The 20,962-nt window shown below is 39.6% G+C and overlaps 1 protein-coding gene across 1 annotated transcript in view; it reads right to left on the bottom strand.

Moving 5' to 3' along the window:
- Positions 1-9,100: 9,100 nt before the first annotated feature.
- The window catches only part of SCIN (scinderin), an 87,763-nt gene continuing 75,901 nt past the window's right edge, over positions 9,101-20,962 (bottom strand). The window contains exons 12-16 of the mRNA XM_056118425.1: positions 15,584-15,761; positions 14,954-15,075; positions 13,189-13,266; positions 10,026-10,086; positions 9,101-9,228 (exon numbers count right to left, since the gene is read on the bottom strand). Of these exons, the coding sequence (XP_055974400.1) occupies positions 9,101-9,228; positions 10,026-10,086; positions 13,189-13,266; positions 14,954-15,075; positions 15,584-15,761 (567 nt within the window). The remainder of the gene's footprint in view (positions 9,229-10,025; positions 10,087-13,188; positions 13,267-14,953; positions 15,076-15,583; positions 15,762-20,962) is intronic.

Below are 20,962 nucleotides of genomic sequence, written 5' to 3'. Positions count from 1 at the left end.
TCCACACTCAGGAATCAACTTTGGTGGTGGTCAGGGGACAAAATGTGATATTGGATATTGTACCTAGGAATGTACCTTGCCACATGCAAGGCAAATGCCCTACTGGTTATACTATCACTCCAGGCCTTATGCTATTATATTTTTACCTAATAGGCCAATTGAATAAAACATGGGTAACATTACACATTTTTGAATTCAGCGTGGTAGGCAGAATAATAGTTTCATTGAATACCTTTCTACAGTGTAGTAGGCACTGTGGTAGGTCCTTCCAGAGAACCACATCCTGCCTGGAACCTGTGAACATATTACTTTACACAGCAAATATACTTTCTAGGAGTGATTAAAATAAGAATCTTGAGATGGGAGATTATACAGGATGATTCAGGGTGACCCAGTGCAATTACAAAGGTCCTTATAAGCACTTGGGAGGAAGTCACTTAGGAAAAGAGATGTAATTAATGGTCACACAGAGACAGGAAGTGAGATACTTTTGAAGATCTACATGGTGTCTTTAAAGAGGGAGGAAGTGGGAGCTGGAGATTTAGTTCACTGGCAAAGGATGTATGATGTCTTTTGTGTGTGTGTGTGTGTCACACTCAGCGATGCACAGGGATTACTCCTGGCTCATACACTCAGGAATTACTCCTGGTGGTTCTCGGGGGACCATATGAGATGCTGGGAATCAAACCTGGGTCGACTGCATGCAAGGCAAATGCCCTACCCTCTGTGCTATTGCTCCAGCCCCATAGACAATGTGTCTTACATGTGTGAAGGCCTGGGTTTGATTCCTAACACTACAAATAAAATTAAATTACACAAAAACTATGAAGGAAGTAGCACAAGTCAAGGAAATCAGAGGCCAGTGGAAGTCAAGAAAAGAAATTCTTCGTCCATAATCTTCAGATAGAAATCAACCTTGTTGATTCATATTAAAATTGTGAGCTCCAGAATTTAAGACATTGTAACTGTATTTTTCAAGTGATCAAATTTATGATAATTTTATCTTAGCAGCAATAGGAAATGAGCATATTCAATGTTTATAAACATATCAACATTTTATTCATTAAAATAAAAATAATTAGGAGACCCTGAGTCTCCTAATTAAGAGAACGGCTCCTCTGCTCCTGATCAGCCATGATCCCAGAGGCACACAAACCAATCTCAAAACCCAGTGGCTTCTGGCAGAAATCCCTCTGGACATAATTATTAAAATACCAGAAATCTAAAATCATATGCTCTTCATTATCAGCAATAGAAAACAAATTATCTAATGATGCCTTTTCGGCAGGTCTGATTGTTGGGGGAAAATTCCAAATAATAATAGTGGGTCTTCTGTCGAAAAATTGAATATAGTCAAAGTAAAGAGAGAATAAAGTGAAAATCATCTGCCACACAGACAGGGGATGAGGAGGGGTGGGGTGGGGAGTATACTGGGCTTCTTGGTCGTGGAATATGTGCACAAGTGAAGGGGTGAAGGGATAGATGTTTGATCATTGTATGACTGAGACTTAAACCTGAAGGCTTTGTAACTCTTCTCATGGTGATTCAATAATTTTATAAAAAAATAAAAAATGAAAAGAATTAACCTCTGTTGATATAGTTTGTACCTGTTAAATAATATTTATTTCTTGATTTAAGAATATGGAAATTTTAATCTATTTTGTAGTTAATGTGAAACACCATATAAATAAATGAAGTGGCTGTCCAATTATGCAGTTATATCCATTAGAGCTGTTTCTTTAATATTTCCTGTGCTAAACTCCTTTATTTCCAGTATGAAATATACTTACTCTAGGGAAGTTAGTCTCGGTCTTGGCACTATGGACTAGATAATCCCTATTTCGGGAGGGGCCCCTTCCTGTGCATGGTAGGATATTTAGCAGGATATGGGGCTCCCTCCCTGGCATGCCAATTGTACTAGATGCCAGTAGTTGTGACAATCAGGCATAAGTACAGATATTGACAAATGTCCCCCGACTAGCAAAAGTTATCCTGGTTGAAAATCATGGCTTTATGTATTTGGTGACAGCCATTCCATAAGTATCCTAAGAACACTGACACGACTATATAGTTACTTTTTTAAGGACATGATTAGAAAACCATCGGTACTTTCCCTAAAATGTACCTGTTGATAATTAAAGAAGGTAACAAGCTCAGCAACGCATCTCCACAAACTTTGTTGGTTTATTCTTGGCTCATAGGATCTTCTCTCTCTCTCTCTCTCTCTCTCTCTCTCTCTCTCTCTCCCTCTCCCTCTCCCTCTCTGTTTCTTTTCCCTTATTTCCCCACATCTCCCTTAGCTCTAATGAATATCCTAAGACCAGTCATACTCTGAGTTGTCTTTTTTTATTTTTTATTTTTGTTGTTGTTTGGGTCATGCCCAGTGATGCTCAGGAGTTATTCTTGGCTCTGCACTCAGGAATTACTCCTGGCATGCTCAGGGGGATGATACAGAATGTTGGGAATTGAACTCTGGTTGGGCATATGCAAGGCAAATGACCTACCTACTGTAATACTACCACTCTACCTGCTCTATTGCCACTCTGGCCCTGAGTTGTTTTCTTATATATACTTTCAGAATCAACCACATTCCTTCGCTACAACCGAACTGGGATCAAATACCCATTTCTGGCTATGAATTCTCTATTGAACTTGAACAGTCTACTCAAAAATGACAACTGCCCAATAGGATTTGCACTTCCCAAACAAACATCTTTGAATTTTGTTTCTCTAGTCAAATCTTCCATGGAGTTTCCTAGCTCAGTAACTATCAACTCCTCCAATAAATTTGATCTATCTCATTTTCTCATACCTCTTACTAAATACATTATCGGTCTATTAAAGGTAAAGGTAAAGGCCCTCCCGTTGATCGTCGATTTGCTCGAGCGGGCCCAGTAACGTCTCCATTGGAGACTTTGTTGTTACTGTGTCTGGCATATTGAATACTCTCGGTAGCTTGCCGGGTCTATTGATTTTTAAATTTAGCACATATTAGAATCCACTCCCTCCTTGCCCTCACCATCATCAGCTCTAATTGGATTATAATCAAAGCCTCTTAACTGGACTCTTTTTCCAACCTTCGCATCCTGAATCTCTTCACTACTCAGCAGCCAGATTAATGATTTAAAAAGGTGCAATATGTTTGTGTGTTCAATGAAGTCCCGACACATTACGTTTATTTCCCTATTTTTATCTACTTTTCTTTCCACTCTGTTAGGCAATTGTGTGTGTCTGTATATATACAGATATGCATACATACACATATATGCATATATCTTTATCAACTCATCTTCAATTTAAATGACTTATACAGGTTCAAATCTAGTTTTTCACTCTCTGTTTCAAATATGTCAATCTATTTATTATGTTTCAACTCCAGCTTTTCTATTCAGTTAAATATATTTTTATCTTTTTATGTGATCTTTACTTTATTGCAGTATTAACATCAAACCTTCCATTACTTATTTAGCAATGTCCCTTACTTTGTAAAACATACTTAAAATATTTTGAACTTTGAGAAGGGTGGCAGTTGAATCTTCTCAAAGTTACTTTTGTTGTCTTATTTTTTTCCATGTATGTGGCCCTTTGAATGTCTCAGACTTCTTTTGTTAAGGGATGGAAAGATAGTACAGTGGGTAGGGCGTTTGCCTTGCAAGTGGCTGACCCGGGTTCGATTCCCAGTATCCCATATGGTCCCCTGAGCACTGCCAGGAGTAATTCCTGACTGCAGAGCCAGGAGTAAACCCTATGCATCACCTGGTGTGAACCCCCAAAAAAAAGCAAAAAAGAAGAATTCTTGTTGAACATTTGGCATTTTAGAAAATTTTAAAATAAAAGTGCAACAACCAGAAAAAGAAAAAAAAATGCAACAAATCATGTCACTTACCTGTATCTCAAAGAGAGTAAATGAAGTGTCACAAGCTCTGTGTGGTCTATGTTTAAATGCCTTTCTGATCTCATTCCCTATACTCCATCTTTCTGAATCCACACTAGCTATATTGATATCTTTCCATTTACCTGAACAAACCAAACCGCTTCTTTTTGGAAGGAAGAGGGTTGGGCCATACTGGCAGGGCTCATTTCTGGTGGAGCTTGCTGGGCCTACTGGGGTGCCAGGAATAGAGTCTGGCACTCCTGCCAGAATAAGCCCCGAGTCTCCCTAGGGCTATCCACGCCCACCCTCCATTCCCAAATCAAAGAAACACAGAAGCACTGTTCAGTGTGCCCGAATCATTTCATTCTTTATTTGGGGGTTTGGAGTCTGTACCCAGCTATTCTCAAAACTTGCTACCACAGTAAGCCCCTGAGCACTGCAAGGTGCACCCCCTAACTCTGCTGGGAAAAATATCAAAGAAACACAGAGGGGTTGTGGTGCTACCAGCAGGTCAACCTGTACCCACAGGGAAAGTGCATCAGCAGCTTTTGGACTTCAGACTTCCTGATATCCCAACATTGTCTCTGGACTCCAACAACTCAGGACCAAGTTTCCCAAGAAATTAAACAGCCGAAAGCTAGGTGTGTGAGAGAAACACACATAAACCACTTCTGGCTCAGCAATACAAACTCATGTATTGGCTTTGCTTCAGTGACCCACAAATAAATCTCAAAAGGTAGCAAAAGCTGCAGTTAATCTTGGACCTGCACAAGGCTGAACAGACTGGGGTAAACCGGAAGTGAAGGGGGTGCAGGTCAGCCTGGTGACTGTGCCAGCAGAGCAACCTCTTGCTCCCACACTCTAAAATTGCTGCCATTTTGGATGGTTCCTGGTCAGACTCCACTGTCTAAGGATAGACCTCACCAAAATATAATCTGCTATAAATTTGGGTTTGTGACTGAAATCTCTGGCTTTCTCAGGATCAGAATGGGCTACTTTCCCCCCACCTTCCTTTACTTCTGGACACTGTGACAGTTATATCCACAATCCAAAGCTGCCACCAGTTAAAAAAGCTACTCCATCCTTACCTTCCAGATAAAAATACTGAATGCACTGAACAAACAGGATGACCTCTTAGTATCTGTGTTTTGAAAACTATAATGCACAAAAGGAGAGAGAGAAAGAAGAAAATTGTCTGCCATAAGCAGGATAGCAGGGGAGTGGGGAAGATAGTGGGAAGGAAATGGGGGACATTGGTGTTGGGAAATTACACTGGTGGAGGGATGGGTGTTGGATCTTTGTATGACTGCAACCTAATCATGAACAGCTTTGTAATGGTCTATCCCATTTTATTAAATGAATATTTAATAAAATATGAGAGAGAGAGAGACAGAGAGACAGAGAGAGCTAGCTAGTGAACGCAGCAGGCCAAGGTGCTTGGAATTTTTTTGCTGAATTTTGATGGGTTTAGGGGGCCATACACATGTTGCCCAGGGCTTGTGCACCCTGCTCCACCCACACCAGATCAAAGAAACACAGAAGCATGGATATTCAGAATATTTTTACCTTTGGGCTTGTGGGCTATGTACAGACGTGCACAAGGTCTTATTCTTTTCTTTTTTTTTTGATTTTTGGGTCACACCCGGTGATGCACAGAGGTTACTTCTGGCTCATGCACTCAAGAATTACTCCTGGCAGTACTCAGGGGACCATATGGGAGGCTGGGAATCGAGCCCAGGTCAACCGTGTGCAAGGCACAGGCCCTAACCGCTGTGCTATAACTCCAGCCCCAAGGTCTTATTCTTAAGTATCACCAGATGTGTCCCCACACTCCTATTCCCAAATCAACGAAATACAGAATGAGCCAGAGTGATCAAAATCTTTTATTTTTGGCTTGGGGGCCTGCATGCAGTGCAAGTGCCTAGTCTGCTATACTATCTTTCCAGCACCACCAAATAACTTATTATCCCCCCTCCCTCAGGTTCTTCCTGTCCTCTGTAGAGAAATGACCAGGACTAGATTAGTCCAAAGATCTCCAGAGAAACATATCTGATTGAAGATATATATATATATATAATGTATGAAATTTATACCTACACTAGTGGAGATGTAAGAATCGTGCAATCATTCTGGAAAATGTTTTAACAAGTTTCTTTTAAGAGGTAACAAAGATGCCCATCATGGATATTTATACCAGAGAAGTAAAAACTTACATTCATACACTGGGGTGGAGAGATAATACAGCAGCTAAGGTGCTTGCTTGACCATGGCCAACTCTGGTTTGATCCTTGGTACTCTGTATGGTCCTCCAAATCCTGCCCATGAGTTATCACTGAGCAGAGTTATGAAAATCTGGTCCTGGATGTTGATAGCAGCTTTATTTATAATAGCTAAAAACTATAAATAAATCAGATAGTTTTCAATAGTCAAATGACTAAACAAACTATGATAGCCATATTATGGAATACTACTCAGCAACTAAAAGGAATAGGTTATTGACACATAACTGCTTGTATGAATCTCAGGTGTGCACTCGAATAAAAAGAAAATAAATGATCTAAAACTCTTAAAACCATTATAGTAAGTGTAGAAAATTCTTGAAATAGAAATAGAGCCACGGGAGAGGCTGGGCCTGTAGGTCAGTCAGAATGACAGTTAGGGTACAAGAGAAACAGCGTGATCCAATGGGTAAGTTGGGTTTGTGGATCGTATCAGAAGACATACTACTGGTGTGCTTTATCATTTCTTACAACTGTTTACAACTCTTCAGTTCAAAAAGTTCAATTAGAAATAAGATTTACTATAGGGAATAGAACTTGACCATGGTGATTGAGGACTCCCAGAAGTAGCATCTGCAGAATGAAGACAGTTGAGTGAGTAGTGTGAATTTCAGACCAACATCCAGAGAACTAGACATGCTAGTGCTATAAATACCAGTTTAGGAACAGACAACCAATGGCTTAGTTCATCAAGCAGGCAGAAAAAAATGCTTTTCAGGGAGGCAGAAAGATCCCATCAGACTCCTTTCTACTTTTTTTCTTTTAATAAGGCCCTCAACAGTTTGCATGTGTCAAAAAGTAACATAAATTAACCACCCAGGAATTATCCCCTCACTCTCAAATCTCTCTCCCCAAATCTCATCTTGGAGAAATCCTTCCTATCTTCTACATAGGTTTCCTCATTATCTCTGATCTGTTTTTTTGTTTTGCTTTTCTTCAGAGCTTGAATGAAGACAGGGTCTCCTTATTTACTATTTATAAGTTAGCCTGTATGACCAGCAACCAGGCTAACACACACACACACATATATATATACATATATATATTATATATACAGCAATACAGATTTAATTCAGCTGTGCTTTATTCCAACTCAAACTTGGAAAACAGTATAAATTGCTTCTAGACTACAAACACAGACACATTTCTTCTCCCTAGAAATACTGTTCTTTTCCAATCTTTTTAGACCATGATAGAACCAGGCCCACTTCTTTGCCAGAGCAAAACCTAAAATAAAAATATTCTTTATTTCCCCAAGGCAGAGGAGACTTCCTCAGATCACTCCCTCCACTGAGAATCTCTTCCAGGGAAATGTAAATTTTCCCTTCCTCTACCCACCACTGATTTATTCCTCTCCCCACTCCAAAGCCTACTATAAAAGTTGATTTCTACTATGAAGCATTTAGTGGTTGTTGGTTAATCAAGAAGACATTAAACTCAGGTTGCTCTATTGCCAGACTATTTAATGTAGGCAAATAGAAAAATCTATGCTTATAAATGCTTGAAAATCACAAAAAAGCAGAACCCAAAGACAACCAAATGCAGTCAGCCAATGAGGCGTTGCCAATCAAACATTTCCCTGCTGCTTCTTTTCTCAGTAAAAATATCTCCCAAAGCTCCATCTGCGGAACCCACCCAAGGATTTCTGTTTTGGTAATTCAAACTTGAATCATCTGCTATCTACTGATTCAAATGGTTTTCTGGATCAAACTCTTAAGTTGGGGTGGCATGGGGGAACACCCAATGGTGCTCAGGGCTGCTCTGGCTCTGTGCTCAGAGGTTACTCCTGGTGCTGCTCAGTGTGTGATGTTGGTATTGAACAGGGTCAGAGTAATGTTGCAAGCAAGGCAAGTGCCTTAACCCTTGTACTATCTCACGGGTCCTTATTAATTTATTTTTAATGGGGACTCCACTCAAGGATGCTTGATCAGTCTTGGTAATCCTTAACTTGACCCTTACTTACTGTTAGGGTCTGACAGTGCTTACTGTGGACCTCTTCAAACATGCTAGTCATGTGTCCTATGCTTGATATATATCCCTGGTCTAACCCTTAAGTTTTACCATGCCTCAATTTATATTTTAACAGGATTCAGTTTCAATCTGTATTAAATATTTAAAATCTTGCAGAATTATGTAACCATGAAAAACATTTGCCTAATGTGGTTGATTTAAGAAATATTAAATTCATATTTATGCATACAAGTATTCAAATTGGTATAATTAAATCACATACCAAATTTAAATAAAATGTCACAACACGAAACTTTTCCAAAATATGTATTTTGATGATGCAAACATTGGCAAAATTCGTTTGTAAATCTCTTTTATGATATTAAATGTGCTGTCAAATATTTCAAGTAGATAAGAATACAGATTTATTTAATATAAAAATGTACTTTCAAGATGGCTTTTATTAAAGACAAAATATGCAGTTCATCTTAGAAAATGAAACCGAGTTAATAGTATCAAAGTCATATTGGCTAAAAAATAAGATTTCAAAGTCTCTCTAACATAAACCTTACTGTAATATCACAGGTATTTTGAGCATAATACACAGAAAAGGAAACAACTTCAAAGGCATTATGACTTTTTTCTTTGGCATGTTAGAGAAGCTTGGTTAATAATTCCTGAATTATAACATTATTGACAAATTCCTTCAGATTATGTAATAGTTTTGCACTTTAAAAAGTCCATATAAATTATAAATCAATTTCCAGTAGAGTTAATATTGGTTCATAGCAAAAGTTTGCTTTAGATTAATTTAGTGTAGTAACATGAAAAAACTGCAGTTTAAAAAGAATTTCAAACAATACTAGGTATTAAAAAAGAACTGTATGAATGAGGTTAATTTTCTAAAGTCAAGCTTAAATGCCTTTTGTTCTTCCAAAGCAATGGGAGAACTATTCCATCATACTTGTTTGCTTCTTTGTTTGTTACAAAACTCAGTTTACCACTTGTTGTAGTCCCAGCCTAGAAACCAGCCTGTGAATGTGGGGGGCTCATGGCCCTGTTTTATGATAACAATGGGTGTCCTCTTGTCTCTTCCAGAAGGGTCTGTCTCAAGGTACATTTTGGCTAAAGAGAGTTGCAAAGGCATATAAATTCAGTTAGATTGGATTAAGTTAAAATAACTACAGAATTTCTAATCATCCAAATTAAAGTAATAAATCAAATGTTTATTGCCCCCACATAAACAAGTACTATTCTATATGAACAATTTCACATTGATTTCTCTCATCTGCCATGAAATGCATGAGAGTCTCATAATTGACTGAAAAAAATACAAAGTTTTATGGAATTATCATTTTTACTTAATCATTATTTGCTTAAAAATGAGTGCCAAAATAATAGCAACACTGAAAACAAATAATTTTTCAAATATTTTTTTGAAATAAAAAATCCCCTAGGTTTATAACAGCTATAAAGTTTTATCACAGTTACAGAGGTCTTACTATTTATGCAATGAAATAAATGGTTAAGTGAATTTAATATTTTCAGAATTAATGATATCCTATGTTGGGTACATAATTTTTCTTGTTGCCAATGTGAAATTCTTCAATTTTGTTGTTTTGGCGTCACACCTGGAGATGCTCAGGAGTAACTCTCTCTCTGCACTCAGAAATCACTCTTGGTAGGGCTCAGGGGACCATATGGGATGCTGAGGATGGAACCCAAGTCTGACATGTGCAAGGTAAGGAACCTACCCACTGTATTATTTCTCGGTCCTGAAATTCTTCAATTTTAAAAACTCCTTAGTTCTGAAGCTGAGAGCTAAGATTCTTTAGCTTGATAAGCAGTTGGGGGTTATGACAAAAAGGAAACTGGGAAATAGCCACTAAGTTTTATTATCATTCTTATTGGGTCTAGCTTACCAGACTTCAGTGACTCTGCTTTCTCGACTTCATTGGCATCTCTGCCAATCCAAATAAAAATCTGAAAAACAAACAATATTAAGTACTCTTTCGGGCGTGTTGACACCAAATTAAATCTGAAAAATGAAACGTCAATAATAAGTACTATTTGGGAGCATAAACTCTGAAAGACTCTCTGTAAAGTACTTCTTACATGTGACTCATTTAATCTTCACAATAGCCACAGAAGTTAGGGGTGTGAAGGTGGAGGCAAAGAAAAGTTCAATCATCTTCCCAACAGTTATTTCCACTTATTAATGGAATGGTTCAATTTATATCTAACAAGTTCGACTCCTGGTTTCACATTCTGACATTTCATTTTTATCTGGTATTTTCTAGTGTACAATTCAAACTTTCTCATAAACAGCACAGTGGGTTGTTTTGGAATCCATCCCAGGGGTATGTGGATGTTAACCTAGATGTGGATTTAGGCAGGAAAACCATGCGTTGACACACAGAGACTTGGGGGAGCACCACAGATTTCCCTTAGGGATCTTTGTGCTTTTCTGCTAAAATACTATGTCCTGATGTGTCCTGTGATACTTTGGTGAAAGTGCTGAATTATGATCATACTTAAATACTAGGGCTGGAGCGATAGCACAGCGGGTAGAGCGTTCGCCTTACAAGCGGCCAACATGGCCGACCCGAGTTCGATTCCTCCGCCCCTCTCGGAGAGCCCGGCAAGCTACCGAGAGTATTCAATATGCCAGACACAGTAACAACAAAGTCTCCAATGGAGACGTTACTGGGCCCGCTCGAGCAAATCGACGATCAACGGGAGGGCCTTTACCTTTACCTTTTACTTAAATACTAAGTGTTTTAAAAAATGAATATAATTACATATTCTATATACACTCTTTAACAAATATGTATCTTGGGTAATTCAATGTAGAAATATTCTCCCAAATTATCCTATATTTAAATCACTTAAAAATTACTTGTTGAAACAAAGGGATTCAGTCAATATTCAATGAAAACGAGACCTAAGACTGCTAATAAAACTGAGTTTACCAAGCAGAGGTAGATGTAAGAGGTGGAGTGGGGTGTGAGGATAAGGTAAGGGGTTGGCCAGACTAGAAGGGACCCAGTGACAGTGGTGGAGGGACAATAGCACTTTGGTGGTAGGTGATGAAGTAACACTGAAATATAAATATTAATACTATTGCAAAGTGTTACTTCAATAGCAAACAAAAGATAGTAAAATAAAATAAAATTTCTTCTTAGGCTAGAGGTGGCTCAAATAGCTAGAGCATATGTGTTATATGTGGGAGCCCTTGGTTTGATCCCTGGCAACATACAGTTACCCCAAAAACTGCTAGCAGAGGCCCACAAGCACCTCTAGGTATGGCCCCAAAATGGAAACTAAAATTTCTTGTTATCAAAGATTTTGTTAAATTCATTGCTTTCTTGTTTGTTTGGGGGCCACATCCAGAGGTACTCAAGACTTACTTTTGGCTCTGTGCTCAGGGATCACTCCTAGCAGGACTCAGAGAACCATATGTGGTGTTAGGGGTAGAACCTGGGTTGGCCCCATGCAAGGTAAGTATTACTCCATCTTTTTTTGTTGTTGTTTTTATTTGTTTGAGATTTTTTTGCACTTTAACACACACGCACACATACACACACACACACACACACACACACACAATCTTCCTGGATCAACTGAAATCAAGTCTCATGCATTCAAGGTATGCTCTTTTTATTGAACCAGAACCTCAGTCCTGGTCAAACTAGTTTGGATGGTATTCTAATTCTTATAAGTGCTAAAATATTTTTTTTCAGGGCCCAAAATAAACCATAATAATATGAAAATGTAAAGAAAAAGTGCTTTTTTAAAAAGATGAAATATAATAGGGGATATAATAGGGGAGATATTCTAAAGTATTCATGACTACAGAAAAAAACAGAGTTGACTATAAGTGGGAATTATTAAGTAATTCTAAAGGAGATGCAATTCTTATTATACAACTCTTACATATTTTATACAGGTGTTTTATTAATGTGAGATTTTCAACTTCCAATCTAAAAATGAATGATTTATTCACTTGGGGAGATTCTATGACAGGATGTCAAATTCAAATATGATAATTCTAAGATATTAATGTGTAAGATAATGGAATAACAACAATGAGAAAAAGACCTAAAAATACCTATCTTTATGGTTGACTTGAAAATGAGGCATAATTAGGTAAGTTGTTGATAATCATTTTACAGAATTTAGTTTGTAATATTTTCCCTTTGCTCTTATCCATTTACATAAATTTATTGTTACAACTATCAGATATGAATTGCCAAAATCACCATGACTTTACTTCAAAATAAAGGCAAATAACCAGTAACTTATTTTACTGTGTAGAATCAAAACAATTCTGTGTCCAATCTTCTCTAGGGAAGAGGTCTCCTTTGATATCAGATTTCAAAGGAAGTTTTCATCTACCTTATAGAATTGGTTTCTCACTCCCCAATCCTCCCCCCGCCCCCCCGCATCTCCTGACTGGACAGTATATCCAGCAATGCATTTATTACTTAAGTAAAGGCTGAATGAAATAAAAGTAATTATTAAAATGAAGGAAAATAGAAGTATTTTTCCTTAAACTGTCCAATCAAAGGAGGTAAATCTAGAATGATTCCCACATTAAAAATTTAGCTTTTCAGCGACCTGAAAGCAGTGTCAGCTTTACGAGGTGAAACAACACACCTACGTGATTCTCACCACTGCCATTTTATAACAGGCCTGTGTTTGGTCCCAGCAGCACTACCACTGGGTTCCACAATGTCATAACACCGTGTGATTATTCCCCTGCACACTGCAACCAAGTGTGAGTGAGCACCACAACTAAGGGGCAGAACTCTGGTGAGCGGGAGTATGTGCACTGCAACCAACTGTGGAATGTTTGCAAGGACAAAAAAAAGGGAAGGAGAAAAAAATGAAAAGAAAAATCAAAAAAGAGAAAAGGAAAAAACCTTGCAGCATATACTAGCTTAATTTATGTGCTCTGTTGAATCTCAAGTATAGAATAAACCCCAATAAGGTATACTTCTTATTGAACTCTTTCTCAAAACAGGTTTTGCTTGCTCTTAGTGATAAGCACATTCTCTTGCCATAAAGAAATTGTGGTTTCACCTGTTCCCAAGCATCTAGCAACATGACATCATCTTCGGCTAAGTCTTCCTGGGTGAACTCTCCTGGAACTTCTTCAACCTGAAATGTATAAAAAAGCTAATAACCAAAAAGTAAACTAGTGATTTTCTTATACAGAGAGTACAAATACCTTGTATTTTTTGGGGGGAGCACAGCAAAATAAATAAATAAATGTTGGTAGCTCTTTCTTTTCTATCTTTGGGTAAAAAAGTTTTAAATAATTGTTCATCTGTTTAACTGGGCATCACTACTGATGTCTTATTTGGTGGAGCACACTGTCCTCCCATTGTTCATTGATTTGCTTGAGTGGGCCCAGTAATGTCTCCATTTCGAGACTTGTTGTTACTGTGTTTGGCATATTGAATATGTCACAGGTAGCTTGCCAGGCTTTGCCCTGCGGGCAAGATACTCTTGGTAGTTTGCTGGACTCTCCAAGATGGGCGGAGGAATCGAACCTGGTTCGACCGGGCTGGCATAAGGCAAACGCCCTACCGCTGTAGCATGGCAGAGTGGTTTAAGGCTCTGGATTTAGGTGGAGCACAGTGCTTAATAAAAACCATTCCATTTGAATGCTGTGAAGGCTACAGAAGAGCAATCTGACCACCTACTTCCAGTTCATTATCATAAATTGCTTCACAGATTATGTTGTCTTCATAGTCCTTAAAGACATCTAATTATGGTCGAAGTATTGAATTTTGTAGGTCAAAATCATTTAAATAAAATCAAAAGATATGTTCCTTAAATCAATAATTTTCACTGACTATTTTGGGGGAGGGTGTCAAATTTAATATAGAAATTTGTTTTTAAACTTAAAAAATGTACACAGAAGACTATTGTGTCAAACTAAGAAGGAATTCTTTTGGTTAAACTGAGATGAGGTGTTGTGTTCTAGAACTTAGAATAAAATCACTCATTACAGAGATGCTCTAATTTTTAGGTTACTTGGAATTTAAAGCCTAATGAATACAAACAAAACATTTCTGATAATTTCTGACAATTTTCAGGCATAGGTCAAAAGTTTTTGTAATTTTATCCAATGAACTTGCAACCATAATTTTATTATATTTTCATCCATAAAGTTATTTTTTTAATCGACATGAAGAGAAATGGAGGCACAAAATTTACCTAGTTTGATCATAAACCACTGTTGTTGCCCATAGAAAGGACAAAATGATTAAATTAGTAAGTATATATATGTATTCAAACAGCAATTGCCACATGCTTCTGTGGTGCAAAATCTTTTAAAGCAGCTTGATTTATAGAGTATATTATAATATTTCTATAAGTTCTTATCATTTATGCCAATGACTCAGTTTAATTGAATTGAATTTTTAAGTGAAATCATTATTATTTTTTTTAGGGTCACACTCAAGTGGTGCTCAGGGGCAATGTTGATGATACTCAGGGGACCATGTGTGATACCAGGATTTGAACTAAGGGCTCAGGCACAAATGTATGCTCAGCAAGTGTCTTAACTTTTGTAAGATCTGGACTAATGCTATTGACTTTAAAGTGACCCTGTATAGAGCACAGATTATCATCTACTAGTCACAGTACTAGTCACGGTCCTCCCGTTGTTCATAGATTTGCTCGAGCGGGCCCAGTAACATCTCCATCATGAGACTTGTTGTTACTGTGTTTGGCATATCCAATACGTTACGACAAGAACTAGAAAATACCAACTCCACACTGGGAAGCTTTCTTCTGGCCCTGTTATGGTACCACTGGAGTTCCACCAGAAACTTACAATGAATCTTCCAGTTTTGTTGGAGCAGCCATAAAGCCGAGGTGGGTGGTCCTCAGCCCTGGTCTCTAGCAGTGGAGAGGTCTGATAACACTTTTTTCCTCCAAGGGAATTCCAGAACTCCTCTGTGGAAAATACACGGAATTATCCAAAGCATTTGCCAGATGTGGTTGCTCTTGTTTTTACATTAACAATTTCATCTCACCTAGATAATATCTCACCCTTGTTAAGAAGTTATGTAACAACAGCCAGTACCAGTACCCACCTTTGCAACAAGTATAGAATTTTTATCCCCCATAACCACACCAAGATAAACTATAGGAAAAAGAAATCACTCAATTAACAACTATAACAAATACAGGCCCAGGGAGTCCAAAGGGCTAGAGTATGTGCCTTGCATGCTTGAGAATCCGTTTGATTCTTGCCCTCTCACCGCCAATACTGCTGGGTGCCCTCATGGAGGCTCCCAGCATAGCTGGGCCCTCAGCAGCACAGAATTTTGGGGCCCCAGAACTGCATCATCAGGCCTACATCCTGCCTCCACCCTAACACTTCTGGAAAGACTCCCCCAAACAAACAAGCAAACAAGGATATATGTTGAATCAATATGTTCTTGGCCCCTACAAAACTTACCCGGTTCCTCCCCTTCCTGAATCCTTGTGGTTTTGCATTTGAGGACATTAGCCAGATACTCTGCTCCTTTTTCTTCATCCTGGCTAGCACCCTTTCCTATCCAGGTGTAACCATTGTTTCTTGGCAGTTTCAGGACAAAAACATCATTGGAATTTAATGAATTTGCATCAACATCTACCTAAAAGGTAAGGAAAAGTTACACAATGATTTAAGTACAATGTTACTCTCTCTCTCCTTCTACACACACTTCAGATGCAGAGATCAGGGAAAGACATTTGCTGCTTCCTGATGACAGGACATTAAATCCAGATAGCACTAAGTACCTGGGGACTGCACTGTGGTTCTGGAAATACCAGAGCTGAAGACTTTGCTGTATCTCTTTATGAACCCTCACTCAGACAGTAGCATAAGGCTCTACAAATAAAATACCTGAAACTTTAGTGATAAGGAACGAAAAAAATATTAAAAGAGGCCATAAGAAGAGAGGTGGAGTAAAAATAAAGTTTGGACAGAGGGTGTAATTCTCACAAATGCCTCCATAAAGTCAAGTTATATAGCTTTTTTTTTTTTTGGCTTTTTGGACCACACCCAGTGATGCACAGGGGTTAATCCTGGCTCTGCACACAGGAATTACTCCTGCAGTGCTCAGGGGACCATATGAGATGCTGGGAATTGAACCCAGGTTGTCTGTGTGCAAGGCATACTCCCTATCTGCTGTGCTATCACTCCAGCCCTACATAGCAAAATAAAAAAAAAGAAAAAAATATATTTTAAATACCTGCCCCCCATTAAAAAAATTTAGTAAATAATTGAGGGATATCTCAACCTAATAAAACAGAGACTAGAATACAATGTAGGCAAAGAAATAATAGTATAGATGCAGCATAAGGTTTACAGGCTCAGATAAATTATGTCTCACATTCTACAAGATTACATATAGGCATTAAATCACTGCAATGGATTAACTCTCTTTTCTACTTTCTTGGGAAACATAGTCTAGTACTAGCCAGAAGAGTACAGTTCCGGTCCATGTGGCCAAAGAGGACTGAGAGGGATGTGGTTGGACCCTAACTACAGCCTGAGGATGAGAGAGAAAGAGCAGAAGCTGGGAGTTGGCAGTGAGCCTGACGGGGCCTGTGTGTTTAGTTCAGTGACCTTTGTTTTTCTGATTCTGTGTTGGTCTCTATGAGAATCTCCATCTGGACATAAACTTGTGTGATTGTTACAGTATGTGTATGCTCTTCTGTGTTCCTGTAGTCACAGGGTGATGAAGAAGTGACTAAGACTGGGATGGAGCAACTGTGAGGAAGGAAGAAAACAGGAGCGTGGTGCTTGTGCAGTCCTGTGTGAGTGTGATTTTCAAGTGAGAACTCTTGTTTCAAGAAGGAGGTGATGATCAACTGTGTGACAATGCTGCTGTTTGCCAATCATGCTCATTTGCCAAGCAGATGAAGTATCAGCAATGTGGAAAGCTGGGTTCCATCAGGTTTGGGAGGCTACTGTCCCCAGAGAAAGAATATTAGTGAAGGAAGGACTGACTTTTAGGAATTTTAAAGGTCTGTCTCAGGAGTTGGTCACATCAGGGAAGCAGTTATCATCCTCTTTCAGTAAAATGACCTCATGAATTGATCTAAAAGGAATCCATTAGACGTGATGATAGAGAACTATCAGAGTCACTAGTTGTTGTTTTTACTTTTTTCTTTTTGAGTCATACCTGGTGATTCACAGGGGTTATTTCTGGCTCATGCACTCAGGAATTACTCCTGGTAGTGCTCAGGGGACTATGTGGGATGCTGGGAATCGAACCCAGGTCGGCTGCAGGCAAGGCAAATGCCCTACCCACTGTGCTGTTGTTCCAGCCCCCAGAGTCACTCGTTTTGATTTCAAATTCTATAGGTTTTTCAAAATTAGTAATTTTGAAACATATGTAAATGTGAGTCTATGGAAGCTTATTCTGGCTCTGATGAAACCCTGATGGCTTTAAACTCTGACTAAATGAGATCATAATGAGGAGGACTGAGACTGGGCTTTGGAACCTCCAGTACTTAAGGAGAAGTGAAGGATAATGCAGCAAACTGTGACAAGAAAACGGCCTTGGAGATTGGAAGAAATAAATCCTGTAAGTGTAGTGTTTCAGAAACCGCATAGAAAAACAAAACAAAACAGTGTTTTTACCATTAGAAAATAAGGAGGAGACCACAGTGTAGTACAGGGTGCTAGCCTTGAAATGACCACTCCTAATTCAATACCCAGCGCCAATTTGGTCCCTTGAGCAGAGCCAGAGTCTTTTTAGCACTTCCAGCTATGGCCCCCAAACACCCTAAAATAAAAATACTCAAATCACTGTATCACTGTATCACTGTCATCAAGTTGTTCATCAATTTACTCAAGAGGGTGCCAGTAACGTCTCCATTCATCCTAGATATGAGATTTTTAGCTTGTCTTTCCCAACGCTGCCATACTGGAGGCTCTTTCAGGGCCAGGGGAATGAGACCCATTATTGTAACTGTTTTTGGCATATCGAATACACCATGGGTAGCTTGCCAGGCTCTGCTGTGCATTTTATTTTATTTTTTTGCTTTTTGGGTCACAACTGGCAATGCACAGGGGTTACTCCCGGCTATGTACTCAGGAATTACTCCTGGTGGTGCTCAGGGGACCATATAGGATGCTGGGAATTGAACCCAGGTCGGCTGCATGTAAGGCAAACCCCTGATCCACTGTACTAAATACATAAAAAATAAAGGAAGGCTAGCCAAGGAAAATGCTAGAAAGAGGTTAAGGAAAGTGGCATCAGCGAAGAGACTTTATTCTGTAGGGTTCATGTCTTGTGGTGGTAGTCTGGCTCTGGAGGTGCTCTGGGGGGTGGACACCAATACTACATCTGGTGGTGCTGAGGGAGGAGCAATCAATTCTGGGGATCAAACCCAAGGCTTGAGGGTGTTAGACTTATGTTCTGCCACTGGAGCTATCTTCTAAGTCCTTGAAAAGGCAACTTTTTTTTTCGGTGGAGCGATAGCACAGCGGGTAGGGCGTTCGCCTTACAAGCGGCCAACATGGCCGACCCGAGTTCGATTCCTCCGCCCCTCTCAGAGAGCCCGGCAAGCTACCGAGAGTATTCGATATGCCAGACACAGTAACAACAAAGTCTCCAATGGAGACGTTACTGGGCCCGCTCGAGCAAATCGACGATCAACGGGAGGGCCTTTACCTTTTATTTATTTATTTATTTATTTTTATCATTTTTTTTATTAGTGAAACACCATGAGGTACAGTTATAGACTTATAGATTTTTGTGCTTGGGTTTCAGTTATACAATGATCAAGTACCCACCCCTCCACCAGTGCCCATCCTCCCCCACCACGCGTCCTAGCATCCCTCTCATCCCCATCCCCCCGCCCCCCCCCGTCCCACCCTGCCGCTGTGGCAGGGCATTCCCCCTTGTTCTCTCTCTCTTCTTTTGGGTACTGTGTTTTGCAAGAGAGGCATTGAGTGGCAATCATGTTTGGTCTATAGACTACTTTTAGCATGTCTCTCCCACCCTAGGAGGGTCTTCACAACACCCTTTATTTGGTGCTCTCTTCTCTATCTGAGCTTCCTTTTCACCTAGCACATGTGGCTGGCCTTCAAGTCATGGAGCAAAATTCCTGGTACTAATCTCAACCATTCCTGGGTGTTGGTGTTAGTCTCCCGTTTTGTTGCTTTATGTTCCCCAGATGAATGCAATCTTTCTATGTCTATCCCTTTCTTTCTGAGTTATTTCGCTTAACATGATGCTTTCCATGTAGTACCACATGTATGTAAATTTCATGTCTTCATCTTTTCTAACAGCTACATAGTACTCCATTGTGTAAATGTACCAAAGTTTCTTTAACCAGTCATCTGTTCTCGGGCACTCAGGTTTTTTCCAGATTCTGGCTATTGTAAAGAGTGCGGCAATGAACAAACAATTGCAGATGTCACTTCGACTATAACTTTTAGCCTCTCTGGGATATATTCCCAGGAGTGCTATAGCTGGGTCAAATGGGAGATCAAATTCTAATTTTTTGAGAATCGTCCATACTGTTTTCCAAAAGGGTTGGACCAGCCTGCATTCCCACCAGCAGTGAAGGAGGATCCCTTTCTCGGAAAAGGCAACTTTAAGGAGTAGATTTAGAGAAAACTAACCAAAAAATAGTGTTATTGAGTGAGTGAAGAGAATCTCTTTTCGTAAGAGGAGCAGAGAAGTGATGCGTGGGAAAGAGGAATGGTCAAGCAATTGTTTTTAAAGAAGGGGTGGGTTCTGAAAGATGGCGGCCTCCAAGCTGCTGCTGCCAGGGGGAAAAGGTGGAGGGACAAACAAATTCCCTTCCCGGGAGCCTAATGGACAGCCAGGTATGAAACTGCAGTGATGAGACATGCGGGGCCTCTCGGAATGGGGGATGGAACCAGACCTGCTCCCCGCCCTGAAGAGGTCCTGAGTTGCCGCCCATGAATGCCTCCTCTAGCTCTTGAACGGCCATGATCCCAGAGGCACACAAACCAATCTCAGAACCCAGCAGCTTTTGGCAGAAATCCCTCCAGACTTATAACTAAAATATCAGAAATCCAAAATCACGGCCACATGACATTGTATTCTCTTTATAATCAGGAATAGAAAACAAATTATCTAATGATGCCTTTTTGGCAGGTCTGATTGTCAGGGAAAATTCCAAATAATAATGGTGTGTCTTTTGTCATATAATTGAATGTGATCAAAGTAGAGAAAGAATAAAGTGGAAATCATCTGTCACACTGACAGGGGGAGGGGTGGGATGGGGGTTTCTTGGTGGCGAAAAATGTGCACTGGTGAAGGGATGGGTTGTTTGATCATTGTATGACCAAGACTTAAACTGGAAAGCTTTGTGGCTGTTCTCATGGTGATTCAATAAATAAAACTTTCAAACACTGTCTTCCCGTTGTTCATTGATTTGCTCGAGCAGACCCAGTAACATCTCCATTTTGAGACTTGTTGTTACTGTGTTTGGTATATTGAATACGTCACAGGTAGCTTGACAGGTTTTGCCGTGCGGGCAGGATACTTTCAGTAGCTTGCCAGGCTCTCCGAGAGGGGCAGAGGAATTGAACGTGGCTCAGCTGGGCTGGCTGCAAGCAAGGCAAATGCCCTACCTCTGTGCTATCACTACTGCAAGTGGCCAATATGGCCGACCCAAAAGCCTGGCAAGCTATCCATGATGTATTCGGTATGCCAAACACAGTAACAATTGTTTTTCATGGTCATGGTCATGGTCCTCCCATTGTTCATCGATTTGCTGGATAGCGCCCAGTAATGTCTCCATCATGAGACTTGTTGTTACTGTGTTTGGCATATTGAATACATCACAGGTAGCTTGCCAGACT

This window comes from Sorex fumeus, unplaced genomic scaffold, assembly GCF_029834395.1.
Source record: "Sorex fumeus unplaced genomic scaffold, SorFum_2.1 ptg000037l, whole genome shotgun sequence".
In the NCBI taxonomy this organism is placed as follows: Eukaryota; Metazoa; Chordata; class Mammalia; order Eulipotyphla; family Soricidae; genus Sorex; species Sorex fumeus.
The sequence above is the reverse complement of the archived record's forward strand: the minus strand, read 5'-3'. Positions and strand labels throughout refer to the sequence as shown.